This window comes from Tupaia chinensis, unplaced genomic scaffold (assembly GCF_000334495.1).
Source record: "Tupaia chinensis unplaced genomic scaffold, TupChi_1.0 Scaffold000646_1, whole genome shotgun sequence".
Lineage (NCBI taxonomy): Eukaryota > Metazoa > Chordata > Mammalia > Scandentia > Tupaiidae > Tupaia > Tupaia belangeri.
This window is the reverse complement of record NW_006160167.1, coordinates 1,025,631-1,047,732: the sequence shown is the minus strand read 5'-3', so window position 1 is coordinate 1,047,732 and position 22,102 is coordinate 1,025,631. Positions and strand designations below refer to the sequence as shown.

Genomic DNA, 22,102 nt, shown 5'->3' with positions numbered 1-22,102 from the left:
AAAAAAAAAAAATGGGACCGGCAGGTGACGTGGTTAAGGCAGCTAGACTCCCACATGGCTGACTATAGTTTGAGTCTGGGACCTGGCAGCTTGCTTTCTCACTTTCCTTTTCTCTTCAAAAACATAAACTTTGAAAAAGTAAAATAAAATAATCATAATGAATAAAAGTAATTCTTTTTTTAAAAAGAAAATGTTGGATGGGGTTATCTTTGCAAAATAAATCAATAAACTAGATCTTTTAAAAAACATTTTTTGGTCCTTTATACATGACTTTCATAATTTTATAATTTTGCTATGTTCCTTCTTGATCTTGACCTTTTAAGAGTCCCAATGTGTGTTTCTTAATGACAGACACCTACACAGAAAAACCCTAACTTGTTGCAAAGTATAGTTCTACTTCTCTTTTTCATTTTAATTGACAGACCTGTGTGCTAGCCAGAGAATGAGGGAGATACAGGAGGAGAGGGAGAAAGCACACTTCAATTGGGTATAGTCACACTGCAATCCCTTCTCCATTTTTCCATCATTTTGGGACTCTGGACATGTAAGCACATGTGTCTGGTGTGTTTTTCAAGTTATCAGGGCCCAGATTTGAAGTGGATAGGCTATGTGTGATCTAGCTCCCTTGACCACTAGGCTGTGGGGCTTACGCTTACCTTAACTGTTCTAATTTCACTGTAGGTTCTTTGCATATCAGTAATTTAGTTGACTATTATTGGCTAAATGGAAACAGCAACTTAATGGAAAAAGTAACTAGAACGCTACTGTAGTTTTCAGCCAGCCACTAACCTCTCTATTACCCCTTCATCTATAAAATGTAAATAATTTTACCTCTTACCTACCTGGACAGTTTTGTTTTTGTATTGTTTTAATTTGTTAAAATGTATTATATAAATTTGCTGTAGGGCACAGGTACTCACCAGAGAGAGGAGGGAAAGTGAAAAAGCAAGCCACCAGGTCTGGGACTCTGGGTTTGCAGTTGGCCATGTAGAAGTCTAGTGCCTTAACTGCCATGCCACCTGCTGGCCTCTAGCAGGACAGTTTTAAGATGAAAAAAGTTAACAAAAATGTTGATTTAAAAAAGATTCTTTTGAATCATGTTGTCTAAAGAATAACTAAATTTGAGCCTGACATTAACACATAACGTGTCCCTTAATAAACTGCTTACCAGTTATGGACACACCGAACGGCTTGTCTATGCTTATGGGACTAGCACTGTATAGAGATTTCATTCGAATCCAGCCCTGCCAGTCAATGACACCAATTCAACACTTCTATTAGCTTCACCTCATTATCAACATGGGAGAAATTATGATTGTCAGTGTATGGGGGTAACAGTGTTTTGAGAAAATGAAGCTTTCTTAAGAGATTGAAGTTACAAAAAGCTCAAAAATAGTAGATGAGTTAAGAAATGAATAGACCAGATAAAGAGATAGCTGAGAAGCTGTAAAAACAAGTTGCAGACTCCTATACATAGGCATATCTCCACCGCTCCTAGAATAAGTTCTATATAGAAGATTAGCCAAGGTGGAATGGTTATTTGAGCAGAGGACTGAAGGATGAAAAGAAGACAAGGGGAAGGGGCATTACTGAAATGGGAACAGTCAGTGTAAAAGTTTGGGGTAGAAAAGCATTGTTCATGCTTCAGAATGAAGCCCATGGAACTGAAACGTGATGAATAGGGGTTAGAGGGGGAGATGAAGTTGCAAAGGAAAACAGATGAACCCACGTAGGCCCTTATGCTGGAAAGCCATTGAGACAGCAGAAGAGCAAAATGATTATGTCTTCTAAAGCTGTAGTGTGAGAAAGCAGGCCATGTGGCAGCAGGGAGACTAGTCAAGGACTACCAGTAATAGGTACGGGTGATGAAATTGTGGCCACCAATAATAGGTAAGGCTAATGAAACTGGCTGGGCTGGAAGGGTAGCTGAGGAGAGGGGGAGGTGTTTTGAAGTTTATCTGATAGGACTAACTCATGGATTGGTTATGAATTAAGAGCTCAGTAAATGGTGTGAGATTTTGTGTAGGGCTTTGGGTCCAAATACCCATGCTCCTCCTTGTTAGCTGACTGTTTATACACACACACCACACACTTTGTGTTTGTGTCTGTGGGTTCTTGGAAAAGTCATGAAGTGTTTTTCCATGCAAAGATGTATCAGACTTTTCCAATGACCCAATGTATATAATATGCATACCTTTGTTATATATGTTTATATATGTGTGTGTATTTATGTGTATGTGTATGTACATGTTTATATATGTGTGTATTTATATGTATGTGTGTATGTACATGTTTGTGTATATAATCTTTGTTTCCTCAGTGTAATACCTTCTCATCTCTGAAGAAAATAGTGATAATTTTCATTTGCCAACATAGTCTGTTTCTTTTGAGTTGCTTTTTAATTCAGCATACATAAGTATACCTAATTATAACCAGAAGAAAATACGAAGTGTGAGTGAAAAAATTACAGGGCCTGTGTAATTACAACCATTCCTAAAATGCTTAAAAAGGTTTCTTTTTATACTTGAAGTAAAATGACGCAGTTACGGTAGGCTGAGTGTTTTTCACTTACTGCATAATTTGGAGGAAGGTGACTGGAATGAGGCATGAAATGACTTTACAGTACCTGGGGCAAATGATGCTGTTCCTCCTGACAATTTAATGTGATTCAAGAGTTATTTAAAATTTTGAATCTGTGTTTATGAACATGAAAATTTCACATATTCCAGTTCTGGCAATGGAAATAATATAGTTAAACATAATAGTTTGAGCATTAGAATTTTTACCGCTGCTGCTAATAGACTGTAGGTCTGTAATTTAAGTGCAAAAGGGGAAAATAAATATATTTTATGAACTACTATTGTGTGTCAGACATTGCCAAGTGCTTAATGTTTATCATCCATTTTAACTAGTCTGAAATTATAAACCTGAAATAAATTTTCCTACAAATGATCTTTATTTTTTACTCATCTGAATTGTATTATATTTTATTTCTCCTTGTATCCTGCATCCAGTACTATGCCTGGTTCATAACCAGCACTCAGAAAAATGTCAAAAACTTGAAAAGGAAGAGTGAATGTCTTTCATTTACTTTTGTTTAAAGTGTTATAATACACACTGCATTTTTCTGTTACTTGTTTCATGAGAGGCAGAGTTAGAAACTCCCCCAACCGGTTCTTGTCAAATCCAGATCCTCTCCTATCTTTTTCAGCCAAGATAAACTTAAGGTCCTCCTATATGGCTCCAGCATCCCACTGCTACCCCTACCTTCTGAACCAGTGTGGCTGCACACAGACTCTCCAATTGTTATTCCGTTTTTCTTCTTTTTTTTAAAAGTGATTTTGCAGGCCGGCAGGTGGCGTGGTGGTTAAGGGCGTTGGACTCCAACACGGCCTACCGTGGTTTTTCTCTCGCTCTTTACTTCTCTGCACAAGTTACAATAAATTAATAAGTTAAATAATTTTAAAAACTTATTTATTTTTAAAATTTGACCAGAGAGGGGCAGAGCGAGAGAAAGAGTGAGAAAAGCAAGCCGCCAGGTCTGGGACTTGAACCGCGGTCGACCACCTACGTGGAAGTCCAGTGCCCTTAACCACTAGTCACCTGCCGGTCCCCAAATAATTTTTTTAAAGTGATTTTTGCTATGGGGCGCGTGCACTCGGAGAGACAGACAAAGCGAGAAATCCCCCCCACACACTCCGCGGATGGCCACACCGCAGTCCCTTCTTGCTCTTCGGAATTTTGCGCACGCATGCACGCGTGCCCCCGAATGGCGGTCAACTAGGTGGGAGTCAAATGACGTAATCATTACGCTAGTCCTAGTAATTCCGTTTTTATAGTGAGCATAGACGTCAATACACCTAGCAGGCAGTATAGCAATCCCGGGTAACAGTAACATCGTTTTAACTCACTCTAAAACAAATCAAAACTCTGGGCTACTAACTGGAGTTCTCTTGCACTTTGGGAGGTCCTGGGTCGGGTGACGGAGGTGAGGTTGGGGCCTGGCAGGCCAATCAGCTGGACGGCGGGTCGGGAGTAGCCAATCACCCTGCAGAGGGCCTGCCCCCCCTTCCCCCCTTCAGCCCCTCGTCCTCGAGTCGGGGGCGGGGCGACGCGCTCCGCTCCTAACCCGCGGCGCAGTTAGGTCGGCGGGCGGCCGCAGAGTCCTCTGCCGGCACAGGGTCTGCGAACCAGGTGAGTGCTCGTGTGGCCCTACTGTCCGGGAATGAAGCACATCTGCCCATTGTTATCTCCCCCTTCCGGAAGCAGCAAGTGCACTCTCGGACACGAGTGGAGGATAGTGTGCAGTGGGAATCACACTGGGGGCTTTGCAGACTGCCCTGGACGGCGGCCAGTGATGGGACCGGATCGCAACACTGAAGTCCCCGGTGTCCCTCGGCGGCATTCAGCCTGGTGACCAAACCGGGAAGGGGGGAGCAGTTTCGAGGGATCCGGGCCAAGCCCTGACCCTGCTGGTGGCTCCAGCTGCGCTGTACATAGAAACCGTTGCTACGGACAGAGGATACCGTTTCCTTTCAGTCTCCGGCTGTAGGGGGCGCTTGGTCCTGCGGTTGCTGAGAGAAGGTACTTCCTGGGAGATGCCCAGGTGTCTGTGCTGCAATGCATCTAGACCAGCGCAGTCTACACTGGAAATAATAGGGGAAGTGGATGTGGATTGGGATGATGAAGAGGAAATCATTCCAGCTAGGACCAAAGGTTTTTGTTTGTTTGTTTGAGAGGTTTTTGCTATAGGGCGCGTGCGCTCGCCAGACAGACAGAGACAGAGAGACAGAAAGCAAGAAATCACCCCCCGGGGGTGGGGTGGGATTGCCACGCTGCAATTCCTTCTCCTCCTCTCTTCTCTCGGGATCTTGGACACGCACGCACACGCGCCCGCCCGGCGTGAGTTTAAGCCACCAGCTCCGGGACTCCAACCGTGGTCGACTATGTGTCCAGCAACATAGCCATTACACCAACTGCTGGTCCCAGACCAAAGGGTTTTCTAATCAGGTGCAAAAGACTTTGCGAACAGAGGTGGAAGAGTACTAAATAAAGTATACCCTTTTTTTTTTTTTTTGAGTTTGAGAATTAATGTTTAGTCCATCTTTATCAGTGCTTTTTGCTTTTTTGTTTTTGTTTTGAACCTTGATAGAGCACACATGTGTCGGGGAGAGAGAGAAAGGTTGAGCATTTAATCTTCAGAATGTATATCCTATAGGGAGAAGAAAAAAAAAAAGCATGGCGGTTTTAAAAAAGGATTCTCAGAATAATGTTAAAATTGTTCAGAATTAAATTCTTTTGATTAGGTAAGAGATTTCTCTATCATTTCGAATAGTTTTCATTATATTTTATCCAAACAGTAAACTCAAAATGCCATCAATTCAAGGTAAAATATTTTGTAGAGGTCTTTTTCTTTTCTTTTCTTTTTTTTTGAATAGGGCGCATGTGCTCGCCAGAAAGAGAGAGACAGAGAGACAGAAAGTGAGAAATCACTCCCCAGGGGGGATGGCCACGCCGCAATCCCTTCTCCTCCATTCTCCTCTCGGGATCTTGGGCACGCACGTACACGTGCCCGGCGTGAATTTGAGCCACCAGGTCCGGGGCTCTAACCCTGGTCAACTACATGGGAGTTCAGGGACATAGCCATTATGCTAACTGCTGGTCCCCCAAGGTAAAATATTTTAATCCAATCAGATGATTAAGCCCTCCCACCAGAGAGTCTCCTGCTCTTTGGAAATTCTCCTAGAACAGCCCTTATATTTCCAGCAGCTCTCCATCTTTTTTCCTCTAACTTCCACTATGGAGGTTATCCTTGCTATGGGAACTATTTATCATACTGCGCCACAATCTAATTTCTGGTTGGATCTCATCCCAAAGCTGAAGAACTGTCATCTCTGTAGGTTCTGTACCCATAACACAAACAGCAGGAAGACAAAGGAGCTCAGAGTGACCTCTTTTTCTTCAGGGGACTAATGTGTGATTAGACTTCAAGAAATAATCATGCTGAAGGAAGAGCTTCTAATGAGTTAGACCCATTGGTACTGCTTGCTTTTAATGTTATCACTCAATATACTTACGTGAAGCATTAAAAAAAAAAACTTACGAAAAGAAATATTTTACTTTACTACCACGTTCATTTACAAGCACATAATTTATGTTCAGATAGACATTGTCTTAGTCCATTCAAGCTGCTATGACAAAATACCTTGGGATTATAAATGATAGAATATTGGAACCAGCAGCTGGTGTAATGGCTATGTCGTTGGACTCCCATGCAGTCGACCGTGATTCAAGTCTTGGACCCAGTGGCTTAAACTGTCTTTCTGTCTCTGTCTTTCTGGTGAGTGCACATGCCCTATAGCAAAAACCTCTCAAAAAATATTTTTTTTCCCCAATTCTGGAGGCTGGGAAGTCCAAGATCAAGACATGAGCAGATTTAGTGTCTTGTTAGGGCTTGCTCTTTGCTCCATAGAAAGTGTTTTTTGAGAGGTATGTACAGTGTGCCATTAGAATGCAGGCTAGAACAATTCATTGATGGTAGTGGGTGGTAGAGAAGGACAGGAGGTAGGGAATGGGAAAGAGGTTGATATTAAGGAGGGTTACAGGAAGGATGTTATGTATGTTCGTGTTGAATCATAAAGGATGATTAAAGTATTAACCGACAGCTAAAGTAGAAGGTCTTTCAAATCAACATTCAGGCCACCACTGTGGATCTCACGTAGTAGCTGTGGTTCAAACCCTGGCCAGGTCATCCTGATATACACTGGGCATATACATGTATGCCCAAGATCTGATGGGCTGGAGGACTAAAGGAAGGGGATTGCGGTGTGAGCACATCCCATGGAGGGTGCTCATCTCTGGCTCTCACACTCTTACATGTGTGCACATGTGCTCTCTCCTGAATAAGAAAAGCATTTTTTAAAATCAACATTTAAATATGTCTTAAAGAGCAGCTTGAGCACCAAAACCTGCTTTGTCATTGTATTTCAGTTTGCTTAGGTGAAGATTAAGTGAGGTAAAAATCCACATATGGCTACAGTAATTTAACTCCATAAATGTTAACTGTTGTTATCAGGGAGAGATGTTTCAAAATATCTTTCCTTGGAAAGATCACTCCCCCTCCTTTTCTCTGGAAATGAAAAATAAATGATACAGAAGCACCTAGATAGTTACTACTATCCAAATTAAGTAATATTATAGTTTGGTAGAGGGTACATGCACTCACAGTTTTTAACCACTGGGTCCAGGACTCGAACTGCGTAGTTGGCCATGTGGATTCCAGCCATCTAAAGACATGTCACTGGCCAGCCCAAGTATTATTAATTATTTATATATATATATATATATATATTATAGGTTCATAACTATTTTCCTATACTGTATTTCAGCCATGACTGCCAAAGATTGTCCATCATTGTGGGGCTTTGGAACAACAAAAACATTTAAAATTCCCATTGAACATTTGGATTTCAAGTATATTGAAAAATGTTCAGATGTTAAACACCTGGAAAAAATTCTTTGTGTGCTCAGGTAAGCATTTAAAAACCCTTTTGGGCTTCAGTATGCCAATTTTAGTTATAATATTGTCTTCTAAAAGTCAAAGCTATGCTAGAAATTTTAGAGAAAATTTTCAAATATTAAGATTATTGATTTTGTGCATAGTAGTTTCCAAATAGTAGTGGTTTTGATCCTGATATTAGTTTAGGGAGTGCTAACTAAATCTACTTCTAGCATGAGACTTAGGTTAAGAAAAGTCCATTCTTTTTTGCTTCTTTTACATTTTCTAGGAAAAAGTAAAGCAGCAATGAAAGCCATTGGAAGGTAAGGCTGTTTCACCAGCTTACGCTGATAAAGTTCTTTGGCGTTTTCTCTAATTGGACAATAAAGGAGTGACTTACTGCAAGCTGATCACAGGGTGGAGGCGCTGGAGGAAGCCTGAGGTTGTACCAGAAGGCAAGGAGTTAGAGCATTCTCAGGGGAGAGCCCCAACGTGGCGATGGTCAAACTTGAATAACCATCAAGTACGATTATTGAAAATACAAATGTGAGGGCCCTGTTCCTAGAGATTGTGCTTTCTGAAATCTGGACTAGGACCCAGGAACAAGTGAACTGACTAACTGATACGCAAGTAGTCAAGGAATCCACCTTCAAGAAATGCTACCCTGGGAGTACCACCCCTTGGCACCTCTTTTGGTTTTCTTACGCTGTTTTCACTTGGGGATCAGCATTCTATCACAAGGCTCCTGTGGAGCAGGGATTATTCCTTTCCACGACATCAGATATTCCTATTGCTCTCTGATGGTTCTCTCTTTTCTTTCCTCTGATCTTCATCACTGGATTTTTTCTTGTTTCTCTTTTATTTATTTTTTTTTGGGGGGGAGAGGTTTTTTCTTTTTTGGAGAGGTTTTTGCTGTAGGGCGCATGCACTCGCCAGAAAGACAGAGGACAGAATGCGAGAAATCATCCCCCAGGTCGGAGGGCCACGCCATAATCCCTTCTCCATTCTCCTCTCCGGATCATGGACAAGCACGCACGCACACGCGTCTGGCGTGAGGTTAAGCCATTGGGTCCGGAACTCAATCCGTGGTCGACTACCTGGGAGTCCAGCGACATAGCCATTACACCAACGGCTGGTCCCAGAGAGATTTTTGTTATAGGGCTTGTGTACTCACCAGAGAGATAGAGAGACAGAAAGCGAGAAGAGAGATAGAAGGCGAGAAATCACCCCCTAGGGGCAATAGCCATGCCCCAATGTCCTCTCCTCCATTCTCCTCTCAAGATCTTGGGCACACATGCACACATGCCTCATGTGAGTTTTAAGCCGCTGGGTTCAGGACTTGAACCATGGTCGACTACTTGGGAGTCCAGCTACATAACCATAAGGCTATCTGCTGGTCCCTCCTGTTTCTGTTTTATCGTTTTCAGCCTTCTGTCCTCCCTGCTTGTCCCTGGCCACAAAACCTCATCATTTCTGAAATGGAAAATGAAAAATCATGTTATTGTTTTCCTTCTATTTTTCTCATCAAAATATTGTCATTTATATTTGGTCAAGGACTGATTTTTAAAAAATAATTATTTTATTTAATTTTTATTTATTATTATTATCATTATTATTTTTCAATTTGATAAGAGTGAGACAGAGAGAGAGAGGAAGTGAGAAAGCAAGCCACCAGGTCCGAGACTTGAACCGTGGTCAGCCACGTGGGAGTCCAGCGCCTTTAACAACCATGCCACTTGCTGGCCCCCAAGGACTGATTTTAAAAATAAAAAATTTATGGGATGATAAAGTTTGAAATAATGTTGGTTCCAAGAAAGAATATGCATAGCCTAATTAAGTTATATTGTATTGACTTTTAATTTTTTTTATGCTAAAGTGCATGTATATGAGAGAGAGAGAACCCTACAACAGGTCCTGGTCACATTGCAATGGTTTTTCCTCCAATTTCCATCCCATCAGAATTCTGAGCTCATATGCATGCACTCAGTGTGTTTTTTCATGCTACTGGGGCCAGGACTCAAACCCTGGTTGGCCACATGCAGTCCAGCTTCCTCTGTGTAGGAATTCATAGCTGCACTATGAGGCTGGCCCCTATAATTGTTTTTTAAATTTTAATTTGAAAATGGAATTTATTTATATTTTTATGGAAATTTTAGAGTGTACAGATCTGTAAGAGAAGGCTGATTTTTCTCAAAAACAGCAAAAAAAAAGAACAGATGTTATCTAGTCCCTTTTTTGCTGCTATGACAGAATGTTTGAGTAACTTATAAACAATAGAAGTTTATTTGGCTTATGCTTCTGGATGCTGGAAAGTTCTAGAGCATGGCACTGGCATCCGGTGAAGGCCTTCTTGCTGCATCATTCCTGGTGGAAAGCAGAAGGGCAAGTGAATGCAGGAGACAGAAGAAATCAGACTGAAGTCATTCATTCATTCTTTTTTTTGGGGGGGAAGATTTTTGCTATAGGGCGCGTACACTCACCAGAAAGACAGAGACAGAGAGACAGAAAGCGAGAAACTCACGCCACACGTGCCAGGCGTGAGTTTAAGTCACCTGGTCTGGGACTTGAACCGTGGTTGACTACATGCAAGTCCAGCGACATAGCCATTACACCAAGTGCTGGTCATGGAAGTCATTCTTTTTATGGAGACGCCTGTCTCCATAAGTGGGTTCACTTTTGATAATGGCATTATCCATTTACGAGGGCAGCCCTTTCATGATCTAATCACCTATTAAAGGTTCCACCTCTCAACCCTGTTACAATGGCAGTTTAATTTTAACATGAGTTTTGGAGAAGACATTCAAATGATAGTAGGAACCTTCTTTTAAACAAGCAGGAATTTAGTTCCTCGAGTAGTTGAATTTAGGGGTGCTTTGTGTAAACTGTCTCTTATTTTCTTCTCATCCCTTTGAAGGGGGAAAAAAAAACTGAACCATGAACAAAAACTTCATGTTGAAAAGGAAGTCCAAATTCTCTCTCTGCCCTTGTCTCTAATATTGAATTTCCATTTATAAGTTTAAAGTTACCTCATGTATGAAATAAATATGTAGATGCTAAAGAGGCCAGAAAATGTTATTTCTTCAACTTTTGAAATATGTGATGGAAAATGGTTTCTTTGGAGTTCCTATTTTTCTTTTTTTTTCTTTTTTTTTTTTTTGAGAGATTTTCACTGTAGGGCGCGTGCGCTCGCCAGACAGACAGAGACATAGAGACAGAAAGCGAGAAATCACCCCCCAGGGGGGATGGTCACGCCACAATCCCTTCTCCTCCATTCTCCTCTCGGGATCTTGGGCACGCACGCACACGTGCCCGGCGTGAGTTTTAAGCCACCGGGTCCGGGACACGAACCGCGGTCGACTACGTGGGAGTCCAGCGACATAGCCATTACGCTAACTGCTGGTTCCCCCTATTTTTCTTTATAGCATCACTCCGGACATTGACAGAGGTTGGACAGATCAAAATGACTGGTTAGGAAAGGGAGTGGACACTGCCCAGCCTTCGGCTGTGTATCTCTTGAGATTTCTGCAGGCCCTTTGGGCTCCAGGGAACCCAAGTTACAAACTATAGTCTAGATGATTGCTAAATAAGGTGCTAACTCTAAAAATCACACCTTTTTTTTTTTTTAAGGTCTGGTGAGGAAGGCTATTATCCTGAACTTACTGAAGTTTGTGAAAAGCGCCTTCAAGGTTTAGCTCCTAAAAGCAGAGCTTTGAGAAAAGATAAACCTGCAGCAACAGCATCCAGTTTTACTCCAGAAGAATGGGAAAACATTAACGGTGATATAAAGGTATAGAGTAATACCAGTTTTTGATGATATTATGGTGACATCCTTTGTGTGTCTACTTAGCTGAAATCCCAGGCTTACTCTTTGTCAGTAAAGGGCTTTTAGTGGTAATTACTTAGGTAGTATTGATTGCTTGTTACACCTGGAGAATATTGTGAAAATCTTTGTGTGTGTGTGTTTGTGCATGTACACACATACGTGTATTTTGAAGGGTTGAATAATTCAATAATTCAAAGGGATGAGTAATTCTGTCCTATAAAAGAACCATAGTGTAATCAGCTTATGTGACAATTCGGTTCATTAAACATTATTAAGTACCTATAATGTACCTGGCACTGAATTTATAAGTGAGATTAAGATATAGGTATTGACTCAAGATATATACAGTTTAAAAACGAAGATGAATAATAAATCGATTTTAAATTGTCATGCTGAGGAGGAGTGCTTTTAGCCCAGGAAGTTCAGGAAAGCTTGCTAAAAGGAGTGATGAATAAAATCTTGTAAAATGAAAGTAGGAAGGGCAATAACAATGTGAATACATTTAACCATACTAAACTGTACACTTAATAATTAAGATTGGAGACCAGCAGTTGGAGTAATGGCTGTGTTGCTGGACTCCCATGTAGTCGACCGCGGTTCAAGTCCTGGACCCAGTGGCTTAAACTCACACTAGGCATGTGTGTGTGCGTGCCCAAGATCTTGAGAGGAGAATGGAGGAGAAGGGATTGTGGCATGGCCATCCCCCCTGGGGGGGGGTTGATTTCTCACTTTCTGTCTCTCTGTCTCTCTCTGTCTTTCTGGCGAGCACACATGCCCTATAGCAAAAACCTCTCAAAAAAAAAAAATAATAAAATAAAATAAAATAAAATAAAACCTTGAGACGGTAAAGTTTTTTATTCTTCTTTTTTAACCAGAAGGTGTGTGCACTTGCCAGAGAGCGAGAAAGGGAGATGGACAGAGAGGGAGAGAGAGGAAAATCACCCCCAATGGAGCGAGGTTACCCCACAATTTTCTCTCCATTTTTCCATCGCATTGGGATTTGGGGCAGGAACACTCACACACCTAGAGTGTTTTTTAAACCATTAGAGCCAGGATTTGAACCTGAGTTGACCATGTGGGATTCAGTTTCCTTAATCTAGGCTGCAGGGCCAACCTAAGATGGTAAATATCGGGTTGTCAGGAAAGTCATGATGCATTTTTGTATAGAAAAATATGTCCTGACTTTCCCAATGACTTAATATTATGTTACCTGTATTGACCACAATTAAAAAAAAAAAGGGAAGGGTATTCCAGGGTGAGAATGGAGGATCAAATTGTCACCTAAAAAATTGACTCATACTCACTGAGCATGCCCAATTAATGATTTCTTTTTTTTAAATTTTCTTCACTGTCATTATTTATTTATTAATTTTTTTATTGACGTTGACCAGAGAGAGACAGAGAGAAGGAAATTGAGAAAGCAAGCTTCCAAGTCCAGGACTTGAACTATCGTCAGCCATGTGGGAGTCCAGTGCCCTCAACTACCACACCGTTTGCTGACCCCTCCAGCCGCCTTAACCACCATGCCACCTATTGGCCCCACCGATGAATTATTTCAAGCTATATATTTACCTTATTTTTCTCCATTCTTCTCAGAGTTGGGTATCAGAAATTAAAAAAGAAGAAAATAAAATGCACGTTTATAACACTAGAACATTTCCAGCGAAGGAAGATCATTTGCCTCCAGTTCGTGGCTCAGACAGCCGTTTTCATGCTGACAAGGTAGGCCTTTTTGATGTGGGTGCTGGTGGAGAGAGAAATGGCTGTTTATGGGGAAGCTGTCTTGGTCTAGTAAGGGTAGCCCAAGTGCGATGTCCTCCAGGACAGGTGGGGGTCTTTGTCAACTGGCTGCTGTCACCTTCTTAGTAGACTGTATCTCACCACTTGGAAATCAAAACAGCTTTTGACTTTGAAGGCCCGCATCCTGTGATTACTGCCTTAGGGTAAGTGTGGTCCTTGGAGAGAGACAGAGAGACAGAGAGAGGGAAAGTGAGAAATCACTCACCAGAGGGAAGAGGGAAAGTGAGAAATCGCCATGCCACAATCCCTTCTCCTCCATTCTTTTGGGATTTTGGACACAAATGCACACATGCCTGGTGTGATTCTTCAAGCCACTGGGTCCAGGATTCGAACTGTAGAATAGGCATGTGGGATCCAGTGCCTTAACATCCACTCCACCAGCTGGCCCCTGGAACACTGATTTTACTTGAATGAATGACAGACAGCCAAAGTACTAAGAAAGGACTTCAAAAAATTCAAGTGTATTTTGCTGCATAAGATTTTGAAATCTATGCGTAGTCTTTTCTTAATTCATATTTACCATGAACTTTTTAAAGATCCCTCATATGGTTATTCAGACTTGAGTTTTTGGCAGACACTTTGTTGAAAATGAATAAAGTGGGCCTGTCACTTTAAGGAAAACTGTTACCAGTGAAAAAATCTGAGCTTTCTAGTAGAGTTTTTTTGTTGTTGTTGTTTTGTTTTCTTTTTAAGAGATATTTTTCTATAGGGCCTGAGTGCTCACCCAACCTAAGATGGTAAATATCGGGTTGTCAGGAAAGTCATGATGCATTTTTGTATAGAAAAATATGTCCTGACTTTCCCAATGACTTAATATTATGTTACCTGTATTGACCACAATTAAAAAAAAAAAGGGAAGGGTATTCCAGGGTGAGAATGGAGGATCAAATTGTCACCTAAAAAATTGACTCATACTCACTGAGCATGCCCAATTAATGATTTCTTTTTTTTAAATTTTCTTCACTGTCATTATTTATTTATTAATTTTTTTATTGACGTTGACCAGAGAGAGACAGAGAGAAGGAAATTGAGAAAGCAAGCTTCCAAGTCCAGGACTTGAACTATCGTCAGCCATGTGGGAGTCCAGTGCCCTCAACTACCACACCGTTTGCTGACCCCTCCAGCCGCCTTAACCACCATGCCACCTATTGGCCCCACCGATGAATTATTTCAAGCTATATATTTACCTTATTTTTCTCCATTCTTCTCAGAGTTGGGTATCAGAAATTAAAAAAGAAGAAAATAAAATGCACGTTTATAACACTAGAACATTTCCAGCGAAGGAAGATCATTTGCCTCCAGTTCGTGGCTCAGACAGCCGTTTTCATGCTGACAAGGTAGGCCTTTTTGATGTGGGTGCTGGTGGAGAGAGAAATGGCTGTTTATGGGGAAGCTGTCTTGGTCTAGTAAGGGTAGCCCAAGTGCGATGTCCTCCAGGACAGGTGGGGGTCTTTGTCAACTGGCTGCTGTCACCTTCTTAGTAGACTGTATCTCACCACTTGGAAATCAAAACAGCTTTTGACTTTGAAGGCCCGCATCCTGTGATTACTGCCTTAGGGTAAGTGTGGTCCTTGGAGAGAGACAGAGAGACAGAGAGAGGGAAAGTGAGAAATCACTCACCAGAGGGAAGAGGGAAAGTGAGAAATCGCCATGCCACAATCCCTTCTCCTCCATTCTTTTGGGATTTTGGACACAAATGCACACATGCCTGGTGTGATTCTTCAAGCCACTGGGTCCAGGATTCGAACTGTAGAATAGGCATGTGGGATCCAGTGCCTTAACATCCACTCCACCAGCTGGCCCCTGGAACACTGATTTTACTTGAATGAATGACAGACAGCCAAAGTACTAAGAAAGGACTTCAAAAAATTCAAGTGTATTTTGCTGCATAAGATTTTGAAATCTATGCGTAGTCTTTTCTTAATTCATATTTACCATGAACTTTTTAAAGATCCCTCATATGGTTATTCAGACTTGAGTTTTTGGCAGACACTTTGTTGAAAATGAATAAAGTGGGCCTGTCACTTTAAGGAAAACTGTTACCAGTGAAAAAATCTGAGCTTTCTAGTAGAGTTTTTTTGTTGTTGTTGTTTTGTTTTCTTTTTAAGAGATATTTTTCTATAGGGCCTGAGTGCTCACCAGACAGACAGAAAGCAAAAATCACCTTCCCTACCCCCAGGGGAATAGCCACATTGCAATCCCTTCACCTCCATTTCCTTCTCTGGATCTTGAGCACGCATGCATAAGTTCTTGGCATGAGATCCAAGCCCCTGGGTCTGGGACTCAAACAGTTGTAAACTATGTAGGAGTCAAGTGATGTAACCATTATGCCGTCTGCTGGTCCCTCATCTAGTAGGGTTTCAATGGTCATATGCTTACTTAAATAACTAACTGTGACAATCAATCAATCATCCCAGAGGGGGTACTTGTCAAGAGGCAAGATTACAACTGATTTAAAGATCTAATTGACTTTTTTTTTTTTTTTTTAGCAATTAATGAATCAGGGTGGCCTTTCATATAAAAATTTAGAAAAGGTGCTCTGCTGGGCATGATGGAATAAATTGTTTATGTAACATAGCTTGAGCAAAACCAAAGCAAAAGTGGACTGGTACATCTGGTTACTTAATTTTCTTTCCTCATTAAGGTTAAAGATGAAAGGACTTTTTCTTTCTTTCTCTCTCTCTCTCTTCCTTTCTGAGAAGTTTTTGCCATGGGGCGTATGCTCTTGTCAGAGAAAAATGAGAAATCAACCCCTAGGGGGAATGGTCATACCACAATCCCTTTTCCTTCATTCTCCTCTTGGGATTTTGGGCACACAGACCCTCGTACCCAGGGTTATTTTCAGGCCTCCATGTCTGGAACAGAACTGTGTTGGCCATGTGAGAGTTCAGAGCCTTAACCACCATGCCACCTGCTGGCCTTTGAAAGACTATTCTGATAAGCTCTGCGGTGATATTAACAAATGTGATTTTTAAAAATTATATAATGGAGACCAACAGTTGGCGTAATGGCTATGTCGCTGGACTCCTATGTAGTTGACTGCGATTTGAGTCCCGGGCCTGGTGGCTTAAACTTACGCCGGGCATGTGTGCGAGCGTGCCCAAGGTACTGAGAGGAGAATGGAGGAGAAGGGATTGCATGTGGCCATCCTCCCTGGGGGGGTGATTTCTCACTTTCTGTCTCTCTGTCTCTCTGGTGAATGTATGTGCCCTATAGCAGAAACCTCTCCAAAAAAAAAAAGAAAATGTATAATGGGATGTGTGCATAATTCCACAGGACCACTTTCAGGGGTGTGAAAGTGCCAAAAAGTCAAAAAGGTTGAGCCCTGTTGACATAATATGTTATGGATTATAATAGTAAGTATCAGATAATTTGGGAATATGTAGAAAAGAGATATGTTCTATTTCAGAGTCGGGGAGCACTGCCTTCTCTTATAATATAAAATATGATGTTTCAGGGGCTGGCAGGTGGTGTGGTGGTTGAGGTGCTGGACTCCTATGTGGCTGACCATAGTCCTGGACCTGGTGGCTTGTTTTCTCGCTTCTCTCTGTCTCTCTCTGGTCAAATGAAAAATAAGTAGATAAATAAATCAATAAATAGATAAATAAATAAAATGAAATAATTATTTTAAAAAACTGGTGGTTCATACTATATTTGATCCAGACATCAGTCCATGTTCAACTGGTATTGTTAGACGTTCATTAAAAAATGGGTTAATTTATAAAATTTTTCCCTTTATTGAATTAAAATTGACAAATTAAAAAATTATATATATTTATGGTATACAGCATGGTGGTTTTATAAATGTATACACTGTGAAATGTTTACCAAAATCAAACCAACGCTATGTATATACATATATACATATACATATACATATACATATGGATATATATATATATATATATATATATATATCCCCCTTAGAGGTGTTTGCCTTAGGGCATGTGCACTTGCCAGAGAGACAGGGACCAGACACGGTGAGAGAGAAAGTGAGAAATCACCACCCAGGAGGCATGGCCACATCTCAATGCCTTCTCCTTCTTTCTCTTCCTGGGATCTTAGATATGCACGCCCATGCACCAGTATGATTTTCAAGCCACTGGATCTGGGTCTCAAACCATTGTTGGCCATGTAGGAGTCCAGAGACGTAACCACTATGCCATCTGCTGGCCCTCTCAACTCATGTTTTGAACCCTTAAGGGGGTTTTCAAAGGTATATACTGTAAGATGTTTTGAGGGAGAGAGGGACCACACTTCTATAATTTTATTACAGTGTAATTGTCCTATTTTATTATTAGTCATTGTTGTGAATCTTTTACAACAGAGGGAGTATTTGTTCCTAATTTATAAATTAAATTTTATCATAGTTTTTTTGTTTTGTTTTGTTTTTTTTACAGGGAAACACATAGTACATACAGAGTCTGATGGTATTTGAGGTTTCAAGTATCCACTGGGGTCTTGGATTGTATCCCTCAGGGGCCAAGGGGGGACTACTATATTCATTTTCTAGGGCTGCTATAACAAAGTTACACCAACTTGTAGGCTTAAGATAATAGAAATGTATTCTTTTATAGCTCCAGAGTCCAGAAGTCTGAAATCCAGGCATAGGGAAGGCCATGCTTCCTCTGGAATCAGTAAGGGAGGATCCTTCTCTCTTCCAGTCCATGGTAGCTCTGGGTGTTCCTTGGTCTGTAGCAGCATAACTGCGGCCTCCAGCCTCACCTTCACATGGTGGGATTCCCTCTGTGTGAATCTCTTCTTTTTTTATGGCACCAGCCATACTGGATTTGGCTCACCATAATAACTGCATCTTAGCCTGATCACATCTGCAAAGATGCTGTTTCCGGATAGCGTAATTCACAGCTAGCAGGAGTTAGGGCTTTGCCATATCTTTTTGGGAGACAAAGTTCAACCCATATTACCATCTTAGCATGGGGAACGTTGTCTTTATAAGGAGGAAGTAGAGGGAACCAGCAGTTAGCGTAATGGCTATGTTGCTGGACTCCTACATAGTCAACCGTGGTTCGCGTCTGGACCCGGTGACTTAGAACTCATGCCGGGCACGTGTGCGTGCGTGCCCAATATCCCGAGAGGAGAATGGAGGAGAAGGGATTGTGGCCTGACCATCCCCGCTGGGGGGTGATTTCTCGCTTTCTGTCTCTATGTCTCTCTCTGTCTGTCTGGCGAGTGCACGCGCCCTATAGCGAAAACCTCTCCAAAAAAAAAAAAATAAATAAGAAGGAAGTAGAGTTCAAGTGTCACATGATAATTATTGAGCCTGGAAGGAGTACATAGTACACAGTCCATATGGTTTATATTCACCACATTACTAGGTCATCTATTTGCAATCACTAGCCTAATGATAGTGAAGTCATTTAATAGTTTAAAGATAAATCAGTACCTACTTAATTTTATTACTCTAAATTCTGTCTTATTCTCATTCTCTGGACTATTATCATATGTATTTTAATGCTGATGTTTCCTAGTACTTATCTAGCATAAGCTCGTATTGGTTCTGGAAGATGAACTATTTGTGAGCATATTTGCTCACCTCAGCATCAGGCTTGGGAGTTATTTGGACCACTTCACACCAGCAAGCACCTGGTCAGGAATAGGTAGGGACTAGAGCCACCCAAGGTAGCCAATCAGAGGCCTTCCCTGGGATTTCCTTAAATGAAATCTTTCTTCCACTCTAATGGGGAATGCCATGGGGATATTTCCTACTATATGAAGAAAGCAAGTAGCCATGGGGAAATACAATCAGTAGGCAAAGAGAAGCAGGGGATAGAGATTGGGGAGACAGGGAGAGCTGGAAAAAGGGCATGTGAATGCCTTTACCAGCAGTACTCCTCCCCTTTTATCAGTTACATGATATGAACTGATGAGTACAAAAAAAAAAATAGAAGTAGTTAGGCCAGGTAGTGGCATAGTTATTAAGGTGGCTGGATCCCATGTAGCTGACTTCATGGTTGGGGTTCTGGACCAGTGGCTTCTCATTTCTCTCTCTCTGTCTCTCATTCTCTGTGTCTCTCTGGCAAGCACACACATCCTATAGGAAAATTAAATAAAATTTAAAAAGTAATATAAATTGTGTGTCTGTCATTGTAAACAAAACAACTCTGGCTAATTCAGCTAAGTAGTTATTCTCATTTCTCCAGTGATTAGGTTGTAAAAAAAATGACTCAGAGTTTAGTACTTTTTTACTGTAAAAAATCAGTAATAATCACATTTCACATATATGAATTGAAAAATTTTATATATATGTAGGGCCAGCTAGCAGCTGGATCCCACATGGACAACTGCACAGTTTGAATCCCAGACTAGTGGCTCAAAAATCATACCTGGGGACCAGCAGATGGCATAGGGATTACATCACTGGACTCCCACATGGCTGACCACAGTTGGAGTCCCGGGCCTGATGGCTTACAAATCATACGAAGCGCATGTGCGTGCATACCCAAGATCCTAGGAGGAGAATGGATAAGAAGGGATTGCAGAGTGGCCATTCCCCTTAGGGGGTGATTTCTCACTTTCCTGGTCACTGTGTCTGTCTGTTTCCCTCTCTCTCTCTTTCTCTCGGGTAATTGCATGCCTTAAAGCAAAAACCTCTTCAAAAAGAAAGAAAGAAAGAAAGAAAAACATACCTAGTGAAAAGAAAAACATAACTGGTGAGAGTGCACCCATGCCCAAAATCCTGAGAGGAAACTGGAGAAGGGCCTGTGGCATGGCCATTCTCCCTGAGGGGTGCGTTCTCACTTTCCCTCTTTCTTTCTCTCCCTCTCTGGAGACTGCATGTGCCATACAGCAACATTAAAAAAAAACTTATATATACTTAAAAGCCATTAGATTATCTCCATAATTAACTACAAGGATTTAAATTCCTTTCTTTTATCTGCTTATATTATGGTATCTATAATTTTTAAAATATACTTTTAATCACTATATATCTTTACAGTGTACAACATTGCTCTTTCTAGCACAGATACCATGCATATTAGTCAAGACAAAGACATTACTATATGTGTTATCAGTAAATAGCTTTTCACTTTTTTGGTATCAATTTTAATAATTATAATACTGCTTTGAAGTTAAAATTTTTGAAGTACTTTTTTGTCCATTCCACTCATGTGTGTGTGTGTGTGTGTGTATGTGTGTATGTGTGTATATATATACACACACACACACACACACACATATATATATATACACACACATACATATATATATATATGTAATTTATGTATTATGTATTATGTACATTTGTATAGGATCGTAGTTTATTTACAGACTCACAGTTCTGGTGGCTGGAAGTCCAAAGTTGTAGGCTGTAGGAAGCACAGAGGATGGTGGGCATGTGCAGAGAGAGAAATCCATTTGTATATCTTAATCCAATATTTTAATTTCATTTACAGTACAATCTCCTAATTTCAGATTAAATGTTCTCATAAAATGTGATTTTAATATTTTAGGGAAAATGTTCTCAAAGTAAACCAGCCAAAAAGAAAATTCCACGGGATTACGCAGAGTGGGATAAGTATGTTTTTTTTTTTTTATTTCTTGTATAAAATTCCTCATCAAAAAATTCTCTACTGTAACTATAAAAACTTCTTAAAATAATTATTATAAACCAGAACAAATCAAGAATACCAAATTATTTGGTAGAGTGAAAGTATTTAGTCTGATTCGTTTTGATCCATGTCATTAAGTTAATAAACTCCTGCCTCCTTTTCTTTATAAGATCAACCAAAATAACTAATGTAATCTTTACACTCATCCAAAATATAAAAATTTGAAACTGAAAGAAATTAGTCACAACTTTAATTACAAAATTCTGAACAGTTTGATCTGATTAATATTAAGTCCTCACTAAATTGCATGTTTTCTTAAGAAAGAATAAAGATGACTTGAAAAAAATCTATTATGCATTTTAATAGTATATGCACAGTAATACAAATAAAAGATTAACAATGATAAGCTTTATTTTCTTGCTCATTTTGTACTTTTTTTCATTTTTTCTTCTTTCATTTAAGATTTGATGTGGAAAAGGAATGTTCAAAAATTGATGAAGACTCCAAAGAAAAGACCATAATAGACAATAAGTCACATTTGTCTAGAATTGAGACAAGAATAGACACAGCAGGTAACTGGAGAAAAAATAAGGACAATTCAGTAGCCTTTAAATTAAAAAAATATTTAATTGACACATAACAATTGGAGTACGGTGTGATTTCTCAGTGTAATGTTCAATGTGTAATGATCAAAACAGGGTAATTAGCATATCTATCATCTCCAAACATATATTACTTTCTCTTTATAAAAAACTTTTTATTTATTTATTTTTAATTGTCAGAAGGCATGTGTACTTGATGGAGAGAAACAGAGAGGAGGAGGAGAAAGAACCCCTCAATGGAGTATGGTCATGTCATAATCCTTTTCTTCTACTTCTCCATCCCATCAGGATTTGGGGAACTTAACTACTGAGCTGGGGGGCTAGCCCATTTATCTATTATTTTCTATTGGGAACATTCAAGGTTCTCTCTTTTGTCTATACTGAAATCTAAAATAGTTAGCTATGATTACCTTACTGTACTATTGAATACTGGAGTTTATGCCTCTTAACTCTAATGTTATATTCATTAACCTAAATTTTTTGAATTATAATAGCAATGTCCATCTAAGTGACACTGCCTCTAGGTGCTGCACATTTCTATTGAAAGTTTCAGGTAGACTTAAGAGTGCAGTGGTTAAATGCTACACAGAGCAAGCCAGATCCCAACTGTCTGACCAGAGTTAAAGTCAAGGTCTCAGTAGCTTGAAACACACACTGGACTTTTGCAGGCTTGCCTAGGACCTTGGCAGGATGGAAAACTGAAGGTAAAAAGTTTATAAACTTTGGGCCCAGTCACAGTGACACAGTTTGGGAGAGTGCGATTATGTGATGGCTGGCGCCTCATGGAAGGCCTGGGCTTGGTTCCCAG

The 22,102-nt window shown here is 40.4% G+C and overlaps 1 protein-coding gene across 1 annotated transcript in view; it reads left to right on the top strand.

Moving 5' to 3' along the window:
- Nucleotides 1-3,915: 3,915 nt before the first annotated feature.
- The window catches only part of SPAG1 (sperm associated antigen 1), a 73,114-nt gene continuing 54,927 nt past the window's right edge, over nucleotides 3,916-22,102 (top strand). Inside the window, exons 1-6 of the mRNA XM_027776230.1 lie at nucleotides 3,916-4,194; nucleotides 7,389-7,530; nucleotides 11,126-11,285; nucleotides 12,918-13,043; nucleotides 20,594-20,658; nucleotides 21,155-21,264. Coding sequence (XP_027632031.1) covers nucleotides 7,391-7,530; nucleotides 11,126-11,285; nucleotides 12,918-13,043; nucleotides 20,594-20,658; nucleotides 21,155-21,264 — 601 coding nt within the window. The 5' untranslated portion in view covers nucleotides 3,916-4,194; nucleotides 7,389-7,390. The remainder of the gene's footprint in view (nucleotides 4,195-7,388; nucleotides 7,531-11,125; nucleotides 11,286-12,917; nucleotides 13,044-20,593; nucleotides 20,659-21,154; nucleotides 21,265-22,102) is intronic.